The sequence below is a fragment of the Rattus norvegicus genome, chromosome 18, assembly GCF_036323735.1.
Source record: "Rattus norvegicus strain BN/NHsdMcwi chromosome 18, GRCr8, whole genome shotgun sequence".
Taxonomy (NCBI): domain Eukaryota; kingdom Metazoa; phylum Chordata; class Mammalia; order Rodentia; family Muridae; genus Rattus; species Rattus norvegicus.
Window position 1 is genome coordinate 26,696,275 of NC_086036.1, and position 26,618 is coordinate 26,722,892.

A 26,618-nucleotide genomic window follows, 5' to 3' on the forward strand; every position below is an offset into this window, starting at 1 on the left:
AAGTCTTGTTTACCTGATTTTCATAAATGGCTTGCACATTGTAGATTTAATAAATGTCTGTGGATCACAGAAGGCATGAAATAACATGGAAACAGCTCCAGGTTATTCTTCCTAGACCTGTACAGTAGTCATGGTCAGTGCTCTCTGCCTAGGCTTGCCCTCTGCAGTCCTCCTCACTCCCTAACCTTCCATGCTTTAGCTTCCCAGTATAACCCCTAGTGCCTCTTCTGGAAACGAAACTACCTTCTCAAGCGGAGGCGGGACTGTGGCGACCACAAACCCAGAGCCGGAGCAAGCTCCCAAAGGTGCTGGCGCTGACAGCAGAGCTGAGGAGCCCCTGAAAGCAGAAGGCTCCGCGTCAAATAGCAATAGTGAACTAAAAGCCATCAGGCCCCCGTGCCCTGACACAGCCCCCCCTTCCTCCGCTCTGCATTGGCTGGCGGATTTAGCAACTCAGAAGGCTAAAGAAGAAACAAAAGGTGAGCTGACCTGTGCCCAGCTGTGGAAAGGGTGTTGGGTAAGTCTGCAAGCGGCTGTTCAAGCTGACACACTACCGTGCGCTCAGAGAGGTGCTGCCTGCTTTCTCTGGTTGATAACGTACAATCAGGGGTTTGTTTCCAGGGCGTTTGGTGTTTTGGCTATTTGGTTGATTTTTTTTTTTTTAAGAAGGTGGAGTATTGCTGGGTCCTTCCCTAGCTTCTTGGTCAGAATTGAAACAGTTTTGAGTGAGCTTCCTCCTGGGTTGTTTCTGCAGCCAGAGTTGACAGCTAGACTTAGAATAGCAATTTTATTTTGAAGAGGGTCTCATCTGGGCTTGAAAAGAGAAGCCATTTTAAATGGGCCTGAGAACCACATGGGAATTATTTTTCTTTAATCCCACTGAGAACCATTAGTTAGAATTTCTTGAGATAAAGACTGATCTCCGTTTTTTAACAAGTATCACAAATTATTCCAGTCCAAGAGGTCTTGAGACCCACTTAAACTGTCTTAGAAGATAAAAGGTAGATGAGAAAAAAGAAATTTTGTGATCCAAATATAGGCAAGAAGTAAAAAATGGAGAATTTTCTTTGTGTCCCTAAAACCTGTGTACAGAGCTTCTCAGCCTGAACACCTACTAATCCCACATAGTTTGGAGGCCGGCACTGTGGAAGGTCTTTCTCCCCTTTCCACCCCGCCGTGTTGACAGGGTTGGTGTCTGCTGCTCCTGTCCAATGCTGTCTGTTGTGCTCTCGCAGATGCAGGGTCGCTGAGGTCGGTGCTCAGTAAAGAGTCCCACTCGCCCTTTGGGCTGGACTCACTCAACTCCACTGCGAAGGGCTCTCCGCTGACTCCAAAGCTTTTTAACAGCCTGCTGCTGGGCCCCACTGCCTCCAACAGCAAGACGGAAGGCTCCAGTCTTCGAGACCTCCTTCACTCCGGGCCCGGAAAGCTTCCTCAAACCCCTCTGGACACAGGCATACCCTTCCCCCCTGTTTTCTCTTCATCCTCAGCAGTAAGTGTCCTTTCGACAGCTCTAGCCTTTGGTGTTTGGTTTTGTTTTATGACAAAACCATCACAGATAGAGATGATCGAGTGAGAGACTCCTGGTTGCATGGTCAAGCTAACAAATCTTTAACATTGGGTTCTTGGATTGTTTGAGGTCATCTTAAGTTGTGAGCCTTGGGTACCATTTTTGAAGTCAGTAAAAATTGAGGCTCAGTGTGATGACCTAAGTTCAGTCTTCAGGGCCCCAGGTGGAAGAAGTGAGCTTACCTACTCCTGAAGTTGTTCTCTCACTTCTATGTGGTACCATAGAAAAGCACACGTTCATACAGACCTGTCACACGCTCCTCCCTCCCTCTCCCTCCTCCTCTCCCTCCACACACATACACACACACACACACACACACACACACATTTTAAGGAAGTCAGTAAAAATGGAAACATTCCTTTTTGGCCTTCAGCAGAAAGGTTATTACATTGATTCATTTGATTTCCTTGCAAACACTAGGTTTTTGTAAGCTGAGCAGTGCATTCATAGAGTGCTTTGTTGGATTCAAGTCTTTAAAACGTCCAGGACAGCTCTGGTCTTCTACCTGTGTACCTGCTCTCTCTTGGTGTTCTTCCCTTTGTCAGTGGTTCTGTATCATAGGACTAGTCAGTCCACAAGTTCGAATCCTTTGCCATTCCCCTCTTACATTTCATATATAACTTGTCAGTAAGTTCTTCTGTTCCATCTTCAGATCTACTCATGATCGTCAGGTGCAGCCATCATCCTCCTTGGTCCATCTTTCCCTCTTTCCTTCCTCTCTCTGGCCTTTTCCCCTCATAGACATTCCAGCTACACACACCTTTTTGTGGCCCTTGAATACAGCTTCCCTTGTGGGTCTCATATTTGTTTCTTGCTCCTAGATCCTCCCCGTGTGTCCACAGGCTTGCTTCATCACTGATGCCCCTCTTAAATGGAACAAGTCACTCAGGGGGCTTCTGTCGTAGGTTACACCTCAGTTCTGTGAGACACGGTCTCATGTGGGCCACACTAGCCTCAACTTAATGTGTAGCTTTGGATGACATTGAACTCATGATCCTCCTGTCTCTGATTCCCAAATTCTGAGAGCACATGCCTGTGCCAGCACACCTGGGTTTATGGGACCCTCATCTTCCACACAGAATTGATTTCATAGCACTTAATTGTAATCTGCTCTGTTTCTCTTGCCCATACCAAAGATGTCTTATTCACCAGTACATATCTCTGTGTTACAGTGTGCAGTAGTCATTTTTAGTAAGCATTGATGTAATGTGTGAATTCTCAGAGTACAAAAGTTAAAGAGGGGGTTGGAGATTTAGCTCAGCGTTAGAGTACTTGCCTAGCGAGCGCAAGGCCCTGGGTTCGGTCCCCAGCTCCGGAAAAAAAAAAAAGTTAAAGAGAATAGAAACAGCGAGTGGAGGGGCTAGAGAGATGGCTCAGGGGTTAAGAACACTGCCTGCAGAGGGCCTGGGTCACTTCCTAGTGTCCGCATGGCAGCTCACGAGCTCTGTAACCTCAGTTTTAGGGGATTTGAGGCTGTCAGGCATGCACGTGGTACAGGAACAACATGCATGCAAAGACACTGTCTTTCAGGTCTCCCTTCTCTGTGCAGATCACCATTTATTACGTGGGGGGTGGGGGCAGTGCGGGTGTCACAGTATGGGGATTAGTTCTCTCCTTCCATGGAGTAGGTAGGAATCAAATGCAGGCTATCAGACTTGGCAGCAAGTATCTTCTTTTTTTTTTTTTTTTTTTAAAGATTTATTTATTCATTTATTATATATAAGTACACTGTAGCTGTCTTCAGACACACCAGAAGAGGGCATCGGGTCTCCTTACAGATGGTTGTGAGCCACCATGTGGTTGCTGGGAATTGAACTCAGGACCTCTGGAAGAGCAGTCGGGTGCTCTTAACCGCTGAGCCATCTCTCCAGCCCTGCAAGTATCTTCTTACCTGCTGAGCTATCTAACTGGCCCAGCATTATTTCCTGGGTGTCATCTCCGAGATGTTGACTGGATGTAGTTTTCCTGTGTACACATTTGGCAAGAAAATCCAAAGGTTAAGGAATTTACTATACTAAAAATTAATAATTTTTTTGTCTTTCTGCAATTACAGAAGACGTTAATTTTTATCAGATTTAATCAGATAGATTAGAACTTGGGAAAATAACTGTGAGACAGTTCTTTTTGTAATGTTCTTGTGGTGCTTAAGTCAAGCTTACCTGAGGGTTTGTCTGTGAAGGGAGCAAAGAGCAAAGCCAGCCTACCCAACTTTCTGGACCACATCATTGCCTCGGTGGTAGAAAACAAGAAAACCTCAGATTCTTCAAAGCGGTCCTGCAACTTGACAGATACCCAGAAGGAAGTGAAGGAGATGGTGATGGGGTTGAACGTGCTAGACCCCCACACTTCTCATTCCTGGCTCTGTGATGGGAGGCTTCTGTGTCTCCATGACCCCAGCAACAAAAACAATTGGAAGATCTTCCGAGAATGTTGGAAACAAGGCCAGGTAAGCAAAACTAAGGTGGGTTGGGTGTTTTGTTTTGTTTTGTTTTGTTTTGTTGCCTACTGTTTGCCTGGAAGTCACTGTGGCTAAGATAATTAATTGCAGGTCCAAGTGGAAGATCATTTGCTAGGGGGACATACATAGTAAATGGTTCGGAGATATCCTCGTTGTTTCACCTTGACTTTGCTCTTTAAAACCAGGCTGGGCTTTGTATTTGTGAGGGCACAGTTCTTGGGGGTTGAGCTGCTGTTGGTGACACCTTTGGGGGAGAATCCCTGAGTGTAGGGCTTGATAGGGTAAAGGTGTGAGCTGGAATAATGGTTCGAGGTAAGTACCTGAGTGTTAGTGGATGTGATGCTGTGAGGGTGCTCTGTGAGCTTTATGCTTTAGCTTGAGGAAGGAGGAGCTCAGGGGAGTTTCGTCGTTTGCATTTGTATTGTGAGGAAGAATTCTCAGCATTTGCCAGCTGTCTCCTCACCTCAAAATACTGTAGATACCAAGTAAGATTTTTCCATTCCAGTGCTTGGGAGGCAGAGGCAGACAGATCTCTGGGAGTTAAAGGCCAGCCAGGTCTACAAAGTAAGTCTAAGATAGCTAGGGCTCTGTTACACAGAGAATACACACACACAAAAAAAAAAGAAATTTAGTGGCTGTCCCCAGAGTAAGAACACAGTATAAAAGCAGAGTAGAGGCAGATTCCCTTCTCCTAGCTAGAGATTATGAACTGGAGAAGACAGCAGGTTTTCATGGGGTTGTAGTGCTGTAGAGATGGTTCTGATTGTGTTGTCTTTGTTTCCACAGCCAGTGCTAGTTTCAGGGGTACATAAAAAGCTCAAGTCTGAACTCTGGAAGCCAGAAGCCTTTAGCCAGGAATTTGGAGACCAGGATGTGGACCTGGTGAACTGCAGGAACTGTGCTATAATTTCCGATGTTAAAGTTCGAGATTTCTGGGATGGCTTTGAGATTATATGCAGTAAGTAGCTTGGTTCTCTGGTTAAGCGGAGACAGAGTGTAGTCCTGTCCCTGAAATAACAACCCATTTCCCTATGGAGGGAGGAACCTTCTGTCTTTGACAGCAGCTGCATAAAGCTGCATGACACTCCTGTCATCCCAGAGCAGCCTGCACTTCATGGAGGACTTAGGCTGTATGAGGTCTAGTGCTCTAAGGAAAGGAGCGAGAACTGTGAAACGCAATAACAGCCGTGGGTGGAGAAACAAGGCTCGCCTTACCTGGTCCATTAGGAAATAAGAGGTTGCATTGACACTTGACACCTAGAAGATTAAGCAGAAGTGGTTTATGAGAATGCTGTCTGTCTTCTAGAGAGACTACGGTCAGAAGATGGGCAGCCAATGGTGCTCAAACTCAAAGACTGGCCCCCTGGGGAAGATTTTCGGGACATGATGCCTACAAGGTGATTTCATGTAGAGCTGTCCTCAGAGGCTTGTGCCGGGTGAATCTAGCACAACAGTCAGAGAGAAGTGAACTCTAGCTCGCTCTTCTCCCCATAGTAAGCTGAGTCATCTTTCTTGCCCTTTCTTAGGTTTGAAGATCTGATGGAGAATCTTCCTCTGCCAGAATACACCAAACGAGATGGCAGGCTCAATCTGGCTTCTCGGCTACCCAGCTACTTTGTAAGGCCTGATCTGGGCCCCAAGATGTACAACGCCTATGGTATGAGGGAAAAGACAGTGTCCTCGTTTTATATGGAGAGCTGGTTGGGGGCAGGTGATAGGTGCTGGAGAAAATCATACTCACTTTCCTCCGTCAGGACTGATTTGTGTGACATTCATAAGCTTGTGTATCTATTAGAAATAGTTTGTTCTCAAATTCTACTCAAGCAGATGTATTCTTTAGCTTTACCAAGTTCAGGCCTATGCTCTGTTAAGTTAAAAAATGACCTAAAATACTGTGGAAGTTGAGTTCTGTCTGATTGTCCCTAATGCCTGTCTATTTTGAATTTGAAGAGTGGGGTCCTTTTCAAGGAGCGGCTTGGTGAATGTCGATGATATGTGGACAAGGCTAGGAATTAGATAGCTGTAAACTGCTTTAGCTTTTCCCTCCCCAGCCATGCCTCCTCCTCTGCCCCAGGGCCTGAGCATATTAACCAAGTCTTCTGTCCCTGAGCTGACTTCCTGATGAACACACATCCCTCCCTCTCGGTGACACCTACTTCAGAGCATGCTGGAGTGCTCTCAGGGTTGGTGTGGGTCCTTTGGAATACCTGCCTTTAGCTTTCATATTTTCCTCTCAACTTTAGGTTTGATAACAGCAGAAGACAGAAGAGTTGGTACAACGAATCTTCATTTAGATGTGTCTGATGCTGTCAATGTGATGGTGTATGTTGGGATCCCTATCGGGGAGGGTGCTCACGATGAAGGTATGCTTGCTAGAAAAATCGCTGTAGTGTGGCTAGCTTTAAGAAGTGTAGCAACTCGGTCCCCAGCTCCGAAAAAAAGAGCCAAAAAAAAAAAAAAAAAAGAAGTGTAGCAACTGGCTGCCTCCCCAGGCCTCTAAGACACAATGACGACTTCTTTTTCTTTCTTACTCTTTATATTCCACTAGTGGATTTTTCTTAAGTTCCTTCTTCCCAGTTTCATGTGTGGTTGGCATCTGGAGGAGATTGTTAGGCAAAGGGACTGACGTTTAGTGGAGTGCTGCTTTGAATCTTTAAGCAAATCACTGCCTGGGAAAATGTTCTCCTTTTCTACAAAGTACATAGCCTGGCAAACAGAGGGCAGAGAGGACTGAGCCACGGCACAACCTCTGCAGATGACTGGGGTTAAGTTCCCAGAACACACAGAAAGAGGCTTACAGCCTTCTATGATTTCAGCTCTAAGGAATTTGATGCCCTTTGGCCTCCCCAGGCACTATCATGCATGTGGTGCACACGAGCTCATGTAGGTCCACACACATAATGAAGTAGAAATAATTTTTTAAAAATTAAGAAAAGACTGACTCTTCTGGACTAGTTCCTTGTAACAGCCATAGAGGGACACGTGATAGAACCAGGTCGTCCTCACAGAGACCACACACAAAGTTCAGTTGGTAAAGCATTTGTTAAGCACGCAGGAAAACTGAAGTTTGATTCCCATAAGAAGCCAGGAGTGTTCCTGCACACATTTAAGTTCTAACATTCATACTCAGGAGGCAGAGGTACAGACAGGTGGATCTCTGACAGTTTAGGGCCAGCCTGGCCTACTGAGAGAGAGCCTGACCAGCCAAGGCTACATATTAAGACCCTATTGGTTCTTTCCTTCTACTGTGTGGGTCCCTGGAACTAAAGTCATCAAACATGGCAGCAAGAGCCTTTACCTGCTGAGCCATCTCACCAGCCCCAATAAAAGGTGTGATTTAAAAAGTCTCTCTGTAAAACTTCATATGTAGAGCAGGCTGAGCTCAAACTCCTCACAGAGATTTGCCTGTCTCTGCCTCAGGTGTGGGATTCAGAGTGTGTTCCACCGAGCCTAGAAAGTTTTGACTCTTGATTGTTTATGTTCTTACTACAGACAGAGAAGGATGAAGACCACTTGTTTTAATTAGACTTTTTGTTTCCAACCTGGAGGTGCTGGGCAGACTAGTTACAGACAGCAACGCTTTGTTCTTTTCAGAAGTTCTCAGAACGATTGACGAGGGAGATGCCGATGAGGTGACCAAGCAGAGGATTCATGACGGCAAAGAGAAGCCAGGGGCTCTATGGCACATTTATGCAGCAAAGGATGCCGAGAAGATCCGAGAGCTGCTCCGGAAGGTATGCCTTCTGGGCTGGTCTTTGATATCGAGTCTGTTAGTAGTAAAGACCTAGGCGCACAAGGCATGGTCGTGCACACCTATGATTCTAGCACTTGGCAGCTTGTGTCAGGAAGATCATAGTTAGAGACCGACCATCTCCAAAAAAGCCAGGGCATGATGATGGAGAAACAGGGCATTCGTGCTCTTGCAGGGGGCCCAGCCTTGGTTCCCACAACCACGTGAACGTTCTCGGTCATTTGTTTGGAAAGAAACAAAAAATGAGTAAGATGGGGTTGGGGATTTAGCTCAGTGGTAGAGCGCTTGCCTAGGAAGCCCAAGGCCCTGGGTTCGGTCCCCAGCTCCAGAAAAAAGAAAAAAGAAAAAAAAAAAAAGAGTAAGACGAGTGAAAGGTGTCGAGTGCTTATCTAGCATGTATGGCTCTGGGTTCAGTCTTCAGCACTGAGAAAAGAAAAAGAAAGGACTGATTGGCCAAGAAACCTCTTTGCAGAATGCCCAAGGGTCCTGAGCTCACACATGTTCAACAGAATAAAGAAGATACTCATAGGGGCTGGGGATTTAGCTCAGTGGTAGAGCGCTTACCTAGGAAGCGCAAGGCCCTGGGTTTGGTCCCCAGCTCCGAAAAAAAAAAAGAACAAAAAAAAAAAAAAAGAAGATACTCATATTCTTTGTGTGTTTAGAGGATAATATATTCTATGGCCCCTAGTAGGTACCCTATCTCTATTTTTTCCATACACGCATACTGGTAGTCAATTAAAAAAAAAGTTTATTTATTTATATGTAAGTACACTGTAGCTATCTTCAGACACACCAGAAGAGGGCATCAGGTCCCATTACAGATGGTTGTGAGCCACCATGTGGTTGCTGGGATTTGAACTCAGGACCTCAGGAAGAGCAGTCAGTGCTCTTAACCGCTGAGCCATCTCTCCAGCCCGGTAGTCAATTTTAACATAGTAAGGTACAGTAAGAGATCAACAGCAATGGCACTGCAATGTACCAAACATACAGACCAAAAAAAAGAAAGGTTTTTGGGGGTTTTGTTTAGTTTTGGTTTTTTTGAAGTGGGGTTTCTCTGTGTAGCCCTGGCTGTCCTAGAACTCACTCTGTAGAGCAGGCTGGCCTTGAACTCAGAGTCACCTGCTTCTACCTCACAAGTGCTGGGATTAAAGTTGTCTACACTACAAGTGCCCAGCTACAGAGAGCGCAGGTCGTCCTCGCTTTTGTGATCTGCCTCCACCTTCTTCAGCATCCCGCCCGCCCAGTGTGTCCCATGTCATCTGGCTCGTGAAGCTTGTGGTTTGCCACCAAGCTTGGTCCTCTGGAGCCACTATGACATAAAGGGTACTTGAACACATGCTCTTTGAAACTTTGGTAGCCCTCTTTACTGGAATAGCTGTTAGGTGACTAAGAGCCTGGGCCTGAGGACAGCTGCCCTAGGTCAGGATGATACTTAGCATAAGGTGGAGCTGGACAGTATGAGTCTTTTACACTACCGTAATAGCACCACACACTTTTAAAAGTCCTTTCTGGACTTTTCTATGTAGTGTGTTTAGAGCACAGTAGCCTGTGTAAGTGAAACTGTAGCAACTGGGTACGGAAGGGCTGCTCTCTTAATTCTTCCGTGTTTGGATGTTGTACATGACTGCAGGTTGGAGAAGAGCAAGGTCAGGAGAATCCTCCAGATCATGACCCCATTCATGACCAAAGTTGGTATCTGGACCAGATCCTTCGAAAGCGACTCTTCGAAGAGTATGGTGTGCAAGGCTGGGCCATTGTGCAATTCCTGGGTGATGCTGTCTTCATACCTGCTGGAGCTCCACACCAGGTGGGCTGTGCAGTCAAGACTGGCTCCTCTGCTCCGTGGACGTCGATGTTTCCCTTTTCTAGTTCAGCTATAAACGTCAGGATCCAATCTCAATTTTTTTTTTTTGAGACCAGGCAAGCCTCTCAAATTCATAGAGATGGCCTATTTCTGCCTTGTTAATACTGGGAGTAAAGGTGTGTGTGTCACACCCAGCCTTTTAAAATGTGTATGTGTGTGTCTGTCTGTCTGTCTGTATGGTAGTACGATGGCAACTTATGGTAGTTGGATGATCTCCTCCACCATTGGGTTCTGTGTATCAAGTGCGTATCAAAGTCAGACTACCAGGCTTGGGGGCACGCATTTATACCTGCCAAGCCAACTCCATTTTACCAGCCCCTCCCTCTTTTTAAAGGTTTAGTATGTATATAGTGTTCTGCCTGCATGTCTGCCTTATGCCAGAAGGGGGCAGCAGATCTCATCACAGATGGCTGTGAGCCACCATGTGGTTGCTGGGGAAGGAAGTCAGGACCTCTGGAAGAGCAGTGTTCTTAACCACTGAGCCATCTCTCCAGCCCCACTAGCCCATATTTTTAATTTTATACACATAATGTTTTTCTATTATTAACATAATGTAGTGGCATGTACTGTAGGATTGCTTAAACCTAGGAGTTAAAAGCCATTATGGGAGATATAACAAGTCTCACCCAAAAAAAAAAAAAAAAAAAGGCAGATTGTGTCTGCTTTACTCTGGTGGGCATTTTTATGAGTTGCTGCATCTAATATCTACATTTTCTGATCCCAGGTTCACAATCTATATAGTTGCATAAAGGTAGCGGAAGACTTTGTCTCTCCAGAGCACGTGAAGCACTGTTTCCGCCTGACTCAGGAATTCAGGCATCTCTCCAACACTCACACGAATCATGAAGATAAGCTACAGGTACGTTATGTCCCCTCTGTCTGATGCTCATAGAGCGTACATCACAGTCTCCTTACAGGGTGTTTTCTGGTAGAGAAGGGACTCTGGGAAACTGACCATCTAAAGGCTTCCTTTCAGGAAGAGATACCAAGCCATTTCACTTGTGGGGGGTTTTGAGTTTGGTGTGTTACTTTGGTTTTGAAACAAATGTCTCGGTGTCTGTCCTTGAACCCCTGACTCTCCTATTTCCGGCTCCTCTGTTCACCTTAGTTGATGCCCAGCTGAAGCAGGGCAGGCCAACCTGGGCTCCTTGAGTGTTGTTTATGTGTGGGGTCTCCCCATCCCATGTCCAGTGTAGTGATGCCGTTTCTCTCTCCTTGGGTTCCATGTTGATAACTGAGTAGACTTACTCCTGGTCAGGGACAATGCTGTAGAAGGTTGCAGTTGAGAAAAGGTACCTGTCCTTTGAACTTGTCTGTAGCAGTGCGGGGCCCAAGCGTGCAGCTGTGTACATGGTAGACAGGCATTCTACAATGGAGCTACGTCAGACTGAGTTCAAGACAGGCTCTTAAGTTATCCAGACTGGCTTTGTAGTTCTGTGGCTCAAGCTGACTTGTGACCCTCCTACGTCAGCTTCAGGAGCAGCTTGAACCTGCCTGTGCTGGCAGGCACAGCTTAGTCAGAGTCCTTGTTTTTAATTGGATATGATGTTTTAGTAAGCATCACTGATAGGATAAGGTACTCATCCTCATTACAGTGGAGGGCTCCATGGGTGGCAATCCCTGCACTTGTCTAGGGACCATAGCTGGGGCCTTACAGCCTTTGGGGGTGAGCAGCATCTCAGCTTTCACCCCACTTCCCCAGATCCATCTGCACTAAACTTGGTGAAGCCATGCGTTGACAAGTGGATCTTCTGGTGGTCATGAGACTTGAACTTGGTCCTCTGTAGGGCCTCAGACAGGTTGCTCGTTAGTCTGCAGATTGGTGCAGATAGACACAGTAGAATCACATTAACGGAAGCAGTGTGAGCAGACGTGTTTCATCCCTGCCTCTGCAGCTCTCAACTGCAGACCGTCTCTTTGCTCTTTTTGTAAATGATGGATTAATTTGTATTTCATGAGTATTGCATTCTGCCTGCTTTGTATGTATGTATGTATGTATGTATGTATGTATGTATGTATGAGGGTGCCAGATCCCCTGGAGCTGGAGTTACAGACAGTTATGAGCTGTCCTGTGGGTGATGGGAATTGAACCCAGGTCCTTTGGAAAAGTAGCCAGTGCTCTTAACACTGTGCCAGCTCTTCACCCCTTCATTCCCTTTTATAGTGTCTGGGCTACAGAGATGGCCCAGAGGTTAAGAACTCATGCGCACACCTTTAATCCCAGCACCTGCGAGGCAGAGGCAGGGATCTCTCTGAGTTTGAGGCCAGCCTGGCATACAGAGTAAGTTTCAAGATAGCCAGGGCTACACAGAGAAACCCTGTCTCGAAAAACATCACCTCTGCTGATGCTCCAGGTCCCTTTGGTCACTTGTTCTTATCTGTAACAACTTCACCATCTGACATGCCGTATTCTTTGACTTGTTTGTTGCTACCCCTGCTAGAATGTGAGCTGAATTAAGCTTTGTCTCGTTGACAACTTTCCCTAGCACAAATCTGATGGTACCCAGTGTGTTTTTGTTAATAAGGGGCCAGTAGAAGTGTAAGGCATCTTGGATGCCATCACAAAGCCTCCTGTGTTTTGTGAAGTAAGTGTCATATGTATAAATGCAGTGCACATAGGCACATCCGGTCCACAACAGCAGCTTAGTAAAGCACCAGTGTCCCTCCCTAGAAAACGGTCTTCTGGTCAGTCCTTCTACCAGGTGTCTTTAGCTGTCTGTTTTGATGTGTCTTTCAACATGTCGTAGAACATCACATGAAAACTATGTTTCTTTTAGATAAATTAGAAAAAGCACATAAGCTCTGGACCTGGTGGCGCATTCTGGAAATCCCACTACTTGAGGAACTAAGTCAGAAGGATCGTAGAGAGTGTAGAGGCCAGCCTTGGCTAAGTAGTAAGACCCTGTTTTTAAAAGGGGGGAGGAGGAGCTGGCAAGATGGATCTAGTCACTAGAACCCACGAGGTGGAAGGGAAGATCACCCTTCACACAGTAGTGAGAAAGCCCATTCTCAGCCACCCACTCCACTGAGTGTTGCTCTGAGGTCTTGAGCCAGGGTCTATCCCAGGTCGGCATCAGCCTTCGGGATTATAGACATGTGCCACCATGCCCAGCTTCCATTCTCTGGAACTTGATTTTCTCAGTCTTGTCTGTAAAGAAGACTCATGGTAAAATGTACTCCATGATCATGGCAAAGATTAACTAATACTCCACATAATACCTTAGTAACACCGTCCAGCACCCAGTGAGCACAGGGGTAATGGCTGTGTAGTCTTCCCAATGACTTCTTTCCCAACTCATTCCTTCATGAGGGAGGATTTCACATCCTGCATGACTGGTAATTCATTGTGGGGCTTGACTTAGGAAGCACACAGCTATAGCTGCGGTGTCCCCCATAGCTTTTCAATAAGCTTTAGTGGTCGGACTTAGCTGTGCGTCTGTGCGCTGCTGTGAGCTGACTGTGCGGATTGCTCTCCAGGTGAAGAACATCATATACCATGCAGTGAAAGACGCTGTCGGCACTCTCAAGGCCCACGAATCCAAACTGGCAAGGTCCTAAAGCATGGGGAACTTCCGGCTCTCCTGTCAAGCAGGCCTCTCACAACACTTACCAGGGAACGGCGGGGCTTTCTGCAGGAGCAGAGGCCCTTCCCCCAGCCAGTGTGGTCAGTATTACAAACTCTCCAGCCACTCTTTCTATGCTGCCTCAACACTGAAGGTTGACACAAGAAAGTCGCACTGTTCACACACACAGTTTCAGACTCGAAGCCGAGGGTGCCACATTCCCATCCGGTGGCCTTTTGGGAATCCAGGTTGCTTGAACATCGCTGGGCTCTCCTGCACATTCTCCTGGTTTGAGACCGTGGAAACCAGGAATGTGGGCACACCTTCCTTTTCTGTTCCTCTTGTGCCTAGCTAACTAAGAATGTGTTTGGAGGCAGAGGAAGTCATAACTGGTAAAGTAAGGTGATGACTTAATGTGCCTGGTGGAAGCCTGGCAGTGTCTCCACACATGACCTCTGACCTGGCCCATCCTAGGAGATGGGGGTGTAGCCCTTCCCGTACTCTCCCTGAACACTGGAGTCTTCAGGACCCAGGGAGAGAGAGCCACTGCTTTTCCCAGGAGGCTCCAGGATTAGGAAACATGTGTATTTAGTGAAAAATAGGTTTGTAGTGAAATAGTTACTATTTCATGAAAGTAGATATTTTTAGAACTTTTGAAATAACACAGTTGTTTTCCTGGACTATGAGGAAAGGCACATTACATTTAGTCTTCCTTTCGATAAAACTCTTTGAAAAGAAATATGATTTTTAGAAATCAGCTGCCCCTTATAGCACAAAATCAGCCAAAGCGTAATTTAAAAGAATTGGCTTTTTTATTAGAATTCTTTTAGTTTCTTCCCATCCTTCTCAGTCTTATCTTGAGGGGCAGTCATCTGAGAAAGAACTGCGTCATGTCTGAGCTTCGGAGTGTTCCCTGCGCGTGCACTGCTGACCCTGGGAGCTGAGTCACCGGCTACCAGCGTTCCCTTGGAACTCCTGATATGTGTCCAAATGGGGTGGGAAGTTTGATTTCCAATATAAAGAAGTTTTGCTTTTGTTTTTTTCGGAGTTTTGTCTAGAATATTTTCAGCAAAACTTTCCAACTCAGTGAAGTTTTTATTAAGAATTTACTTGGAAATGATGGAATTCCTTGGCCCACAGGTACATTGGGAAATGTGTCTCTTTCCAGGTGTGCTACCCTGCAGCCTTGTTTATATGTTCACAGTTTCTTTCTTTCCTTTTTTTAAATAAAAGTCATTTATTGTAGAATACTTTTAATTTCACTTTCTGTATTTTAATTTTATTGAAGGGCTGATTGGGATTTCCATGTTCTTATTAAAAATTTAACAAATCTATTTGGAGTAGACAAAATTCTTTCTGTACCAACCTGACCACACATGGGTGGGAGGTAGGAGTTGATCTCAGGTTTTCCTACTGCCCTGCATCCGGTCATTACTGTTTGAATGGTGCTCCGTTGGGAGGAAGACAGACAGTAGGGACAGAACCCTGTGAGCTGGTGAGTGGATAGAGGGGTTTTCCCACAGTGAACAAATGGAGGGACTGGAGTCCTCGTGGGTAGGTGTGGGATGAGAGAAAAGCGCCTCAATGTACAGCCTGGCTGCAGAGCTCCAGGCGAGGTTGTGGGAACCGCAGTTCCTGCCTTACAGTGTGCGGCCCTAGGTTGCTTTAGAAATGGCGGAAAGACCCAGTTGGGGTTTTGTTTATTAAGCAAAATTAAAGTGTTCTTGCTGGGTGAGTACAGACTACATTCTGGTTTAAAGAGGCCTTCTGGGAAGGAGACTGTAAAGGAGAGTGGGAGGGTCATAGAGGCTGCTTCTCCGAAATCTGTTTGAAAACACCTGCCAAAGCATTTGATCCTGGAAAGATAGTTACCAGGCTAGAAACAGACCATTGGTGCTTTTCAAGGATGCTAGGTTTGAATACGATCATAACTCTCTGAAATACAGAACTCAGAGCATGTCCTTTCAGCCTGAGTAGAACAGGTTAACAGTGTGGTCGCCAAAAGGATTAGATCTCGACACGAAGGCCCAGGATACAGCAGCTTTAAAATGGGACAGAGAAGGAGGACAGTGGAGGAGGGATGCTTCGCAATGTGGCTGCTTTGAAAATCAGGAGGCAGCCTAGCCTACATTCTGGATATAAATGTCTTCAGAATTAGGACATCCACTACCAGTGGTGTTTGCTGATGGGGTGGAACTGAGGTCTCTGGACTTGAGACCCACTGACTTGAGACCCACTCCTCTCTCCTAACCCCCCATATGAATTAAAACTTCACATCTCCCTAAACTCTACACACACACACACACACACACACACACACACACACACACACACACACACACAATTTACCACCGGAAGTCAGATCAAACCATCCGGTTAAACTGGGAATTAGCAGTTTTTGATGAGGACTGGAGGGGACAGGTGCCAGCCGAACCTGGCCTCAGGCGTCCAGGTGGACGTCCTTAAGTAGCCTATAACGGGGAGGAGAATTTGACAGTTGGTATTTGGAGGATGTAGCCTAAGTATGGTTTTGCGGCCATCAGCATGGTAGTGAAACCAATAAACCCCGTCTTCACTATGAGGATAATTATAACTTCTGCCTTATAGGGTAGTTGTGAAGATTCAATGAAACACGCGAAGCTCTAAGCACAGGGGCACGGCCCACAGTTAAGCAACAAAGCAACCATTACTCCTCGTGGGATATTTAACCTTCAACCTGATGTGGGCAGGGCGGGAGGTGGGCCCAAGCTGATGTCAAAGGATGGAACCAAAAGGGAACCCGCCGGGACTCCAGCCTCCAGCTTGAAGCTCAAGGAAAGTGAACAAGCGATTTAGAGGAAGGCTGGGCACGGAGGGTGAAGGCGCATGCCCAGGCACAGCAGGTGCTGGGGGGGCGCGCCGACACCGCGGCCTCCCCTTTAAGAGGCGCCACCGCCCACGGTCCGCCGCTGCGGCAGGGACCTCCCCTTTAACGGCGGCAACTCCGCGCTCCGCTGACCCCACGGCGGCTGCCGCTGCTAACAGCAGCTCCTGCTGCCTCAGCCGCCGGCCTCGGGCAGCTGCATCCTCACCCGGGCTGGGTCCCGCCCCGCCATGGTGTCCTGGATCATCTCTCGCCTGGTGGTGTGAGTGCAGAGGCTGCGGCGGGGCTCGCCCGGGTGGGGGATGAGGGGGCTGGTGATGGAGGGCGCGGTATTCAAGCCTGGATTGGTTTAACCCAGGGTCCCTAAGTGGTGTCCCCAGACACAGAGATGTGGGACCGAAGATGGAAGAAGAGCATGGCAGGCCTGGTTTCCCAGGAACCTCACCCATATTATTTTTAAAACCCGTTTATTCTTAATTGCCTTGTTCCTGCGCCCTCCCCCCTCCTAGAGGCTGAGAAGCTACTGATTTATAAGGGGAGGCGGGCACATCCCCTCCCCCACCGAGCAGATTTAGGCTGGAGGAGCACTTTCCCTCCAGAAAGAAATTAAGAGTGGGGAATATGACAGGGGCCTCATCATTCCGGAGCTCAGATCCACTATGCATTCCCTAGGGCCTCCCCAAAGCTCTCAGGCCTTCCTCCTGATTCTGACTAGTGATAGGAGAAGGACACCTGTCCTAAGGCATCCAGGAAGGAAGGCTGGGCATAGAAGCCGACATGCTGGGAAGACAAAAGTGGGGAGGTAACTGGATGGATGCATAGCTGCCTCGGATTTCGAAAGCCACTGGGAGAACATTTGGTGGCCTTGATTCCAGGCACATTGTAACAGTCACATTGTGGAGCTGTGGACCTGGCATCTCCCCCAGATACAGGAACAAATACCTCCCTCCCACAAACACACACAAGCCTGGATTTGGCCTTGTGGATTCAACCCCACTATCCAGCGTCCGCACAGGCAGTGAATGCCCTTCCTTGGCAAAGCAGCACCCACACTTGAAGGTACTGGCTTCAGGGCCAGCCCTTCGTCTACTTTAGGGCTCTACCCCTCAGCCTCCGTCAGGACTGGCATCCCAGGAGCCCCACCCGTCTTTCCATTGAGTGTTGTCTCATGCTTGTGTCCTGGTTTCCTCTCAACCCACTGGGGTTTCCTCTTCCCACCCGCTAGAGGCCTTATCTCTCCATGTAGCATTCAAGGGTGGCTACTTTTCTGGTCTGGGCAAACTCCCTAGAGCATACATGACCCTCCCTCACCTGCATCCTTTCTGTAATCTGTAGAGTGATGTTCAGATAGGGTCTTACGCCCAGGTCTTCTGCACCTGCCCCTGGACCATGTTGACATTGGAGTTAGAAATCTTCTGTGTCTTCCAGAGCCTCCCATGCCTGTCCCCTCTAGTCCCAGGACCACAGTAGTTCTCTGACTGCCAGGTTGGGTGCCCTGTTCGGTGACGTGAGGTTCCCTTGGGGACCTCCTGGTCCTACCCAGCCTCGCTCTGAGACAAGCAGGTGGAGAGTGTGAACAGATGGGTTGAATAGGCATTAGGCCAAGAAGGAAGATATGTCAGTGACCAGCCCTCAACTCTCATGACAAGCCCGTGGAATAGCCAGGGGTCCTGACTGGAGGGATCACTTGGGATCCTCCAGCCTCTGGGTCTTCTACATCAGGGGCTAAGGGAATGAACAAAGGACAGAGAGAGGGTCCCACCCAGACTGGCTGAGGCTCCGCCCCCCGCATGTGTGTGTCTCCAAAGGCTTGACTTTAATCCTTGACCAGAGCTCCTCAGACAACCGATGCTTTGGAGATCCGTCCCTTGCTCCTTAGCACCCAGGGGATGGCACAGAACTGGGAGGAAGACTGGCCCAGTAACCATGCCTGCCTCCCTAGGCTCATCTTTGGCACCCTGTACCCAGCCTATTCTTCCTACAAGGCCGTGAAGACGAAAAACGTGAAGGAATATGTGAGTGTATGACCGCCCCGGGTAACAAACATGTGAGGGGTGAGATACATATATGTATCCCAGCTGGGAGTGGAGTGTGGCTTTAGGCCACTATCCAGAATGCCCTGGGCAAGAGCTTCTGGGATGTTCCCTATCCCCAGCCTGGCCTGGCATGACTGGCACGTGGACTTCTCATGGAGCAGACAGTGCTACGGGGTCCTGTCTTCCTCACTGGCCCTGCTGAGGGGCTGGCAGACTGGGGACTTTGGGTGTTGGTGGCTCCTCAGCCCTGAGCCCTGTCTAATGCCACCGTTTGTCCCTCAGGTAAAATGGATGATGTACTGGATAGTCTTCGCCTTCTTCACCACAGCGGAGACACTTACGGATATAATACTGTCCTGGTGAGGAACAACGGCCCCTCCTTGCATTGCAGGGCCCAGATCGCTTCCTTTCCCGAGCCAGACAGATAGGCAGAAGATTTGGACCCAGGCTAGAGTCACCCCAACTCCCAGTAGTCCCTCAGCTCATCTCTTCACACTGATGCTGGCCCCTAAGAACAGACATAGGAATCAGGGCAGGCAGTACCTGGAGCGCAGGCGCAGGCAGTACCGTGTATCGAGTTTCAGAACTCTCTCTCCTGCTTCAAACGACCAACAACATGGAGCCTGCCACATTTCTTTCTGGTGACAGGCACAGCGCCACAGGGGAACTGAGTGAATGAGTGTGAGTGTGCTCTCAAGTCCTTATTGTGACAGTAGACAGGTCACCAGTCCCTAAACCTTCTCCCCCGTTTGTGGAACAAACATGTAGTTCAGTTGTGTTGACACTGAATGCTTGTATTCCCGAGGTACTGCAGGCACAGATAGGCCTAAAGTATACGAGCGTTACAGGAATGGGGACTATGTCTGAATCTGCTCAGAAAGGTTGGCTGGGTGAGCAAATACCTCTCGGAGAGTAAAGTATATTGGGATTTGAATTACAGGTAATCCCAGGCCCAGGGACAATAAGGTAGGAGTATCATTGCAGTTTTGAGGCCAGCCTGGGCTAGGTAATCTCAGAGCAGAGGGCAACAAGATGGTTTAGTCACAAAGCCCTTGCTGCGTCAGCTCAAAGCCTGCTGACCGGAGTTTGACCCCTGGAAGCTGTGTAAGAGGGGAAGGAGGGAATCAGCTCCAGATACTCTTTTCTGCCTCCCACAGATGCATCCAACACACACACACACACACACACACACACACCCCACATACCACACACACACATACACACCACACCACACACACACACACAACACACCCCACATACCACACACACACACACCACACCACACACACACACACACACCCCACATACCACACACAAACACACACACCACACCACACACACACACACACCCCACATACCACACACACACACCACACCACACACACACACACACACACACACACCCCACATACCACACACAAACACACACACCACACCACACACACACACCCCACATACCACACACAAACATACACACACCCCACATACCACACACACACACCACACACACACACACACACCCCACATACCACACACACACACACACCACACCACACACACACACCCCACATACCACACACACACACACCACACCACACACACATACACACACACACCCCACATACCACACACAAACACACACACCACACCACATACCACACACACCCCACATACCACACACACACACCACACCACACACACATACACACACAAACATACACACACCCCACACACACATACACACACACCCCACATACCACACACAAACACACACACCACACCACACACACACACACACCCCACATACCACACACACACACCACACCACACACACATACACACACACACCTCACATACCACACACAAACACACACACCACACCACACACACACACACACACCCCACATACCACACACACACCACACCACACACACACATACACACCCCACATACCACACACAAACACACACACCACACCACACACACACACACACACCACACCACACACAAACATACACACACACCCCACATACCACACACACACACACCCCACATACCACACACACACACCACACCACACACACACATACACACACACCCCACATACCACACACAAACACACACACCACACCACACACACACATACACACCCCACATACCACACACACACCACACCACACACACACATACACACACACCCCACATACCACACACAAACACACACACCACACCACACACACACACACACCCCACATACCACACACACACACACCACACCACACACACACATACACACACACCCCACATACCACACACAAACATACACACACACACACATTATATGTATGATTAAGGTTTTTAAAAGAGGCAGTAGCTTACTGGCCACAGCCAGCCATGCACCTTTCTGAGTCTGCTTGCCTTTTATGAATTCAGGAAAACATAATTTTCTTTTTCTTCTCTCTTCTTTCTTTTTTTCTTTCTTTTTTTCCCAGCTAGAGTTTCACTGTATATCCCTGGCTGGGTTGGCATGGAACCCAATATATAGCCCATGTTGGCTTTAAAATTGCAATCATCCTCCTGCCTCAGCCTCCCCTGCAGGTGTATAGTACACCACAACCCAACTATTTATTTTAAAACCAAACCAGACCCTTATTTTCTGTTCATGGGTGTTTTGCCTCCATGTATGTCTGCACCCCTCGTGCCTGGTGTCAGAAGAAGCTATCGGATCCCTTGGAGCTAGAGTTGTGAGCTGTTATGTGGGTGCTGGGAACTGAACCCAGGTCCTCTGCAAAAGCAGCCAGTGCTCTTAACCACTGAGTCACCTCTTTTCCAAACATACATTCCTTAATACTTAGGCGTCCCCAACATTTTGGGTTTTCTTACTCTTTCTCCACTGTGTGACAGCTTGTGAGTCATGTGTCTGCCCTCTATATTGGTTGAGGTAGGGCGGCCTTCTTCCTTCTCTCTCCCATTCTTTTCTTCCAGGAAGCCTCTGAGTTTAAAGCTTGCCTCCCCGGGAATTGTTTGTCTTTGTTTTTCTTTAAAGCTCCAATAAAATTGTCCTTGACTTCAAATGATATTTTTTTTAAATGAGAGATACAAGAATTTAAACATTGGGAGATAAAATATCATTTCTCTTGGAGATAAAGCCCTCGTGTTGGCTCTGTAATTTTTAAAAGAGAAGCAATTCAGAGATTTGTTAAAAGATGGGATGAAGGCTGGACAGGTGGCTCAGTGGTTAAGAGCACCGACTGCTCTTCCAGAGGTCCTGAGTTCAATTCCCGGCAACCACATGGTAGCTCACAGCCATCATGATTGTAATGGGATCTGGCGCCCTCTTCTGGTGTGCCTGAGGACAGCTACAGTGTACTCACATACATAAAATAAATTAAAAAACAAAACAAAACAAAAAATAGGGTGAAGAGGAGCCCTTTGATGAGGGCTTCGGGAGGATGTGGAAGGTGAGAAAGGTTGTGGCCCCAGCATGAGGTCCTGTGGGAAATGGGGTGTAGTCAGAGGAGCCGCCTGCCTGCTGCTGACTCCAGAAGGCCAAGGCTAGGGTGACCAACACAGACTACATCTGAAGGGAAAAAGAAATTATCTTATTTGGTTTTTCAAGACGGGTTTTCTGTGTAGCCCTGGCTGTCTGGAACTCAGAGATCCACCTGCCTCTGGGAAGTACTAACGTCATGCGCTACCATGCCTGATTTGAAGAAAATATTTTAACTAGACAATATCAAAGGCCCAGAGAGATGGCTGGGCGGGTAGAGCACTGGCTGTGCAAGCATGAGGCCTCCTCAACCTCAGTCCCCAGAGACCACGTTCAGAAAACATGATGGCGCGCACTTGTGATCCCATCGGTGGCAAGCAGAGCCAGCTGACCTACTGGGGATTGCTAGCTCCGTGGCAGAGAGACAAGAATCCCCAGGGCTGACCTCTGGCCTCTGGCCTCTGTACTCACGAACACACTGCACACGTACACAGACGCACACATGCACAAGCAAGCACACACACAAACCAAGCATGATAGTTTATGCCACGGGTTGTGCACAGTAGTGAACACAGCCTCTTGGCCCAGGGAGGAGGATTACAAGTTCAAGACCTGCCTAAGCAACTCAGTGAAAAATAAAATGTCCACAGACCAGGGATAACAACGGGAGCAAGCCTGCCCGGCATGTCTGAGGCCAATACTGGGTGGAACTGAGTGAGGGGCATTATGGCGGCAGGATCAAGACCCAGACTTTATCCTGGTGCTTTCCATGGAAGGAGGGTGGGAACCTAGAAGGTTACCTTGGATTTGGATCTCAGCCCAGAGGAGTTGGAAGGAAGAAGTGCTAGGACTTGATGGGACAAGGGGAGCTGCTTGCTTGGGAATTCCTCCTGGGATCCCCTTCTGCTTTGTTTTGTTTTTTAAAAGTGTCTTGTGCTCCCCAGGCTGGCCCTGAACTCCTTGTGTAGCTGAAGATGACTTTGAACTCCTGATCCTCCTGCTTCTACTTCCCGGGCACCTGAAATTCAGAGATGCACTCCATGCTTGTTCTGTGGTGTTTTGAGATATGGTATTAGGTAGCCTAGAGTGGGCACAAATCTGTGATCAGGCTCCCACAGTGGGATTGTAGGCATGGACCCCAAATGGGGTCGCTTCTTACTTTCTACCTGAGTCTCAGTTTAGCGTTCCTAGCCCCCACCCCCTACCCTCCTGGAAACCACATGGCCCCAGACCACTAAGGGGTGGGAGCTGTCCAGGGTTTATGTTGCTCAATCCTTCCTTCTCAAGCTCTGCGCTTACCTCTGTCCGCCCAACAGGTTCCCCTTCTACTTTGAGCTCAAGATTGCTTTTGTGATATGGCTGCTGTCCCCGTACACCAAGGGCTCCAGCGTTCTCTACCGCAAGTTCGTGCATCCAACACTGTCCAACAAGGAAAAGGTTTGCCCCTTCAACTCTTCCCAGCCTGGCCCAGCATACACAGCCCCTCACACAAATACTTCCTATGGGTGGCCTGCAGTAACCTGGCAGAGCCTAGCCCCCTGGGGCGGGCAGTGTCTTTGCTCAGTTGTGAGCAGAGGTAACTTGCCTGCAGCCTCGCCTCTTGGTCTCTTGTCCCCCTAGGAAATCGACGAATACATCACGCAAGCCCGAGACAAGAGCTATGAGACCATGATGAGGGTGGGCAAGAGGGGCCTGAACCTGGCTGCCAATGCTGCCGTCACAGCTGCTGCCAAGGTGAGATGGGGATGGGCCCAAACTCCCAGGCCCCACCCTGTTCATCTCATGTCTTGTCCCCACACCATGGTAACCTCTGTCTCCACCCCGCCCCTTCCTCCTGCTCTCTTGGTGCGTGGTGGCGACCCTAGGGCCAGGGGGTGCTGTCAGAAAAGCTCCGGAGTTTCAGCATGCAGGACCTGACTCTCATTCGAGACGAGGATGCCTTACCGCTTCAGGGGCCGGATGGCCGCCTCCAACCCGGCCCTGTGGGTCTCCTGGACACTATTGAGGACTTAGGTAATAGTGGGCCCTGGGCTTTGGGGAGGAGGCCAGAGTTAAAGACTAGAGGGACCCCTGGGCCCTTATTCTCTCTTCCTCCCCTGACACCAGGAGATGAGCCCGCCCTGAGTCTAAGGTCAAGCTCGAGCCAGGCAGATCCCCGGACAGAGACCTCAGAAGATGACCTGGGAGACAAGGCACCCAAGAGGACCAAACCCATCAAGAAAGTACCCAAAGCTGAGGTGAGAATACAGGCCGTGGCCTGGGGAGGCAGGGACGATAACAGTGGGAACAAACTGAGCCCCGTTGTCCTCTCTACATAGCCACCGGCTTCCAAAACGCTCAAGACCAGGCCCAAGAAGAAGAGTCCTGGAGGGGGTGACTCAGCTTGAGAACTTCAGCTTACCCTACCCCTCCATCTGTAGGACAAAACAAGCACTGAGAAGAGCTGCAGCCCTGGCCCCTCTGACAGTGGGCCACTAGCCCCAAGTGTTTCAGACCCGCAAACCCCTAGATGGCTGTTTCCAGTACCCCCATCCCATGAACACTCCTCTGGAGGGGACTTGGCAAAGAGGAGATTGAGGACAGACGTGATGACTAAGCCCTTGAGGTGGAGGCTCTGTGGCCAGCACTGCTCTTGCTGCTCTAGTCCCGCCCTGCCCATCCAGTGCCTTGCTGACCATGGCCATCCCTTCTCTGAGGCCTGACCTGTCCCCCGCCTCTCTCCTTTGAATGGGAGTAGTGGTCACCATTTAGAAAGACCAGGGAGGGGGCCTTGAGAAGGGGAAGAAACGGAGCGGGTCTGGGAGGAGTGGGTCTGGGAGGAGGGTGTTTTCGAGGGCACAGCTCTGAGTGGAGACACGAGTTTTCAATATCCAGCATGGCCTTGCCAGTACTGCAGCTGGTAGGGCTGTGCATTCTACAAAAGAGGTGAGATTCCGAGGCTGTGCGTGCTGGGAAGGTTGGGTGTAAGGGGTCGCCTCCTCCCTACTTCAGCCCTGGTCTTTCTTCCTCTTTACCCACCCATGTTGGTCTCTGAACCTCAGGACTCAAGCCTTTGACAGAAAGAGGCTCCAAGGGGCCTCTCCCTACCCTTCCACCCTTGATCCCTTTCACACATTCATGCCCACAGGTTGGACTCCTCTACTCCTAGGCTCCACTGCAGAGGCCCTGCCAAGCTGGCTTCTTTCCTCTCCTGTAAAGGGGACCCATCCCACCTTGCCACGGGGTCCCCTTCCTGTGCCAAGCAAACCCCTGTCAGAACCAACCCCTGGCCCCGGTTCTGCCAGCCTCAATGGGGCCAAGTGGAACCTGTGAAGGGAAAGAAATGCAGGAGCTGAGGCTCCCAATTTCATGGTGCCCACTGGACCTTGGCACTGGATGAGCCAATAAACGAAGCTCTGACACCTCCTTTATTGTGGCCTCTGTGTTGTTCTTGACCAAGCCAATATGTGGGAAGCAAAAGCTAGCCTTGGGGAGGACAGAAAAGAGCCAGATGGAACCCAGACTTGATCTATCTGGGAAGAATTGTTTAAAGGTCCTCACCCCCACAAGTTGTTTTACACCCCAGAATTATGTCCCAAGACCTCCTTTAGTAGCCCACGGAAATTGTCAGACATAAATTTTAGGGATGGGATCCCAGTTAGATGCCCAGGGGGTGGGGTGGGGTAGGAGGCTAGTGAACAGGACTGCTGGAGTGGTGGGGAGAGAGAAGACTCGAGGAAGGTTTGAATGAGACAGGACACCAAAGCCTAGAACCAGAGGTGTTCTGGAACCCGAGAAGTGCTGGGAGAAGAGGAGTCTGTGAGACATATAGGCTCTTTGGGGAGGTGGCTCTGGAGGGCCGGAACCCAGGAGGAGGAGTCTCGGATGACAGCGCAGCAGAGAGGGGAAAGGGAGCAGAGAAACAGCAACATCTCAGGAAAATGTGGAAGTGAGGGAAGCAGCAGCCTAGGCTCCAGTCCCTAAGGTGGGCATTTCCCAGGTACAATAGACTCCCTCCCTGCATCAGGGCAAGTATACCTACCACACTGGAGCCAAACTATCAGAACTTCCAGAACTGAGATGTGAGGTTAGAAGAGACCACTTTTGGGTGGTGAAGCAAGAATGCCTTTAATCGGGCTGGAGAGGTGGCTCAACGGTTAAGAGCACTGACTGCTCTTCCAGAGGTCCTGAGTTCAATTCCCAGCAACCACATGGTGGCTCACAACCATCTGTAATCGGATCCGATGCCCTCTTCTGGTGTGTCTGAAGACAGCTACAATGTGCTCATATACATAAAATAAATAAATAAATCTTAAAAAAAAAAAAGAATGCCTTTAATCCCAACACAGAAGGCAGAGGCAGGCAGATCTGAGTTTAAGGCCAGCCTGGTCTACAGAGTGAGTTCCAGGACAGCCAGGGCTACACAGGGAAACCCTGTCTCAGAAATAGATATATACATGAATAAATATATAAAATCTGTAATATAAAAATATGTAAAATATACAAGGATCCTTTGCCCACCCTGGAGTCCTCTAGTCAGGCAGCCCTCTGAAGGCATTCCTTGCAGATGAACACCATGAGCAAAAGACACGGGGGAGGAAAGGGTTTGTTTCATCATGCAGCTCCGGTCATACTCCATCACTGAGGGAAGGTACAGAACCCAAGGCAGGAGTCTGGAGGCGGAGGCCATGGAGGAGCACCGCTCGCTGGCTTGCTCCGTGTGGGTTGTTCCGTCCATTTCTGCCTCTAAGAGGGGATACTGCAGTGCTTCCCAGAGCATCACTGGCCACAGGAGCTGAGCTCACCCAGGTCTGTCAACAATTAGGGAACTACAGGCTTGCCTATCTGGAGGAGACAATTCCTGAAGATTTCCTCTTCTCAGGAAATCTAGCCTATGTCAAGCGGACATAAAGTCTAGCCAGCACAGCCCTTGAGGAATTTGGCTATTTTAATTGAAAAGGAGAGGAAGAGACTCATTCTTTCCTTAAGATTCCCAGGAAGTAAAATGCTGTAGTACTATGTTAGCACTTATCATAGAGCCAGT

The 26,618-nt window shown here is 48.8% G+C and overlaps 2 protein-coding genes across 8 annotated transcripts in view; both read left to right on the top strand.

Moving 5' to 3' along the window:
• Kdm3b (lysine demethylase 3B) overlaps positions 1-14,540 on the top strand; it is a 55,811-nt gene extending 41,271 nt beyond the window's left edge. For all 3 annotated transcript variants that reach the window (XM_039097278.2, NM_001427469.1, XM_039097277.2), the window contains 11 exons: positions 200-479; positions 1,236-1,492; positions 3,750-4,016; positions 4,815-4,986; positions 5,335-5,425; positions 5,555-5,685; positions 6,272-6,391; positions 7,623-7,762; positions 9,410-9,586; positions 10,368-10,502; positions 13,121-14,540. In XM_039097278.2, coding sequence (XP_038953206.1) covers positions 200-479; positions 1,236-1,492; positions 3,750-4,016; positions 4,815-4,986; positions 5,335-5,425; positions 5,555-5,685; positions 6,272-6,391; positions 7,623-7,762; positions 9,410-9,586; positions 10,368-10,502; positions 13,121-13,201 — 1,851 coding nt within the window. In that variant the 3' untranslated portion in view covers positions 13,202-14,540. The remainder of the gene's footprint in view (positions 1-199; positions 480-1,235; positions 1,493-3,749; positions 4,017-4,814; positions 4,987-5,334; positions 5,426-5,554; positions 5,686-6,271; positions 6,392-7,622; positions 7,763-9,409; positions 9,587-10,367; positions 10,503-13,120) is intronic.
• A 1,421-nt stretch (positions 14,541-15,961) lies between these two features.
• Reep2 (receptor accessory protein 2) lies at positions 15,962-25,001 on the top strand. 5 transcript variants are annotated; one of them, XM_039097126.2, is made up of 8 exons: positions 15,962-16,331; positions 18,012-18,084; positions 18,388-18,464; positions 22,912-23,032; positions 23,216-23,329; positions 23,467-23,608; positions 23,702-23,832; positions 23,914-25,001. In XM_039097126.2, the coding sequence occupies exons 1-8, from the start codon at positions 16,300-16,302 to the stop codon at positions 23,980-23,982; spliced, it is 759 nt and encodes a 252-aa protein (XP_038953054.1). In that variant the 5' UTR covers positions 15,962-16,299; the 3' UTR covers positions 23,983-25,001. The 5 variants fall into 5 exon arrangements, with proteins under 5 accessions (XP_038953054.1, XP_063133659.1, XP_038953053.1 ...); XM_039097125.2 differs by having other exon boundaries at positions 15,990-16,331; positions 17,901-18,084; XM_039097124.2 differs by having other exon boundaries at positions 15,993-16,331; positions 17,901-18,084; positions 23,461-23,608.
• Positions 25,002-26,618: the final 1,617 nt, after the last annotated feature.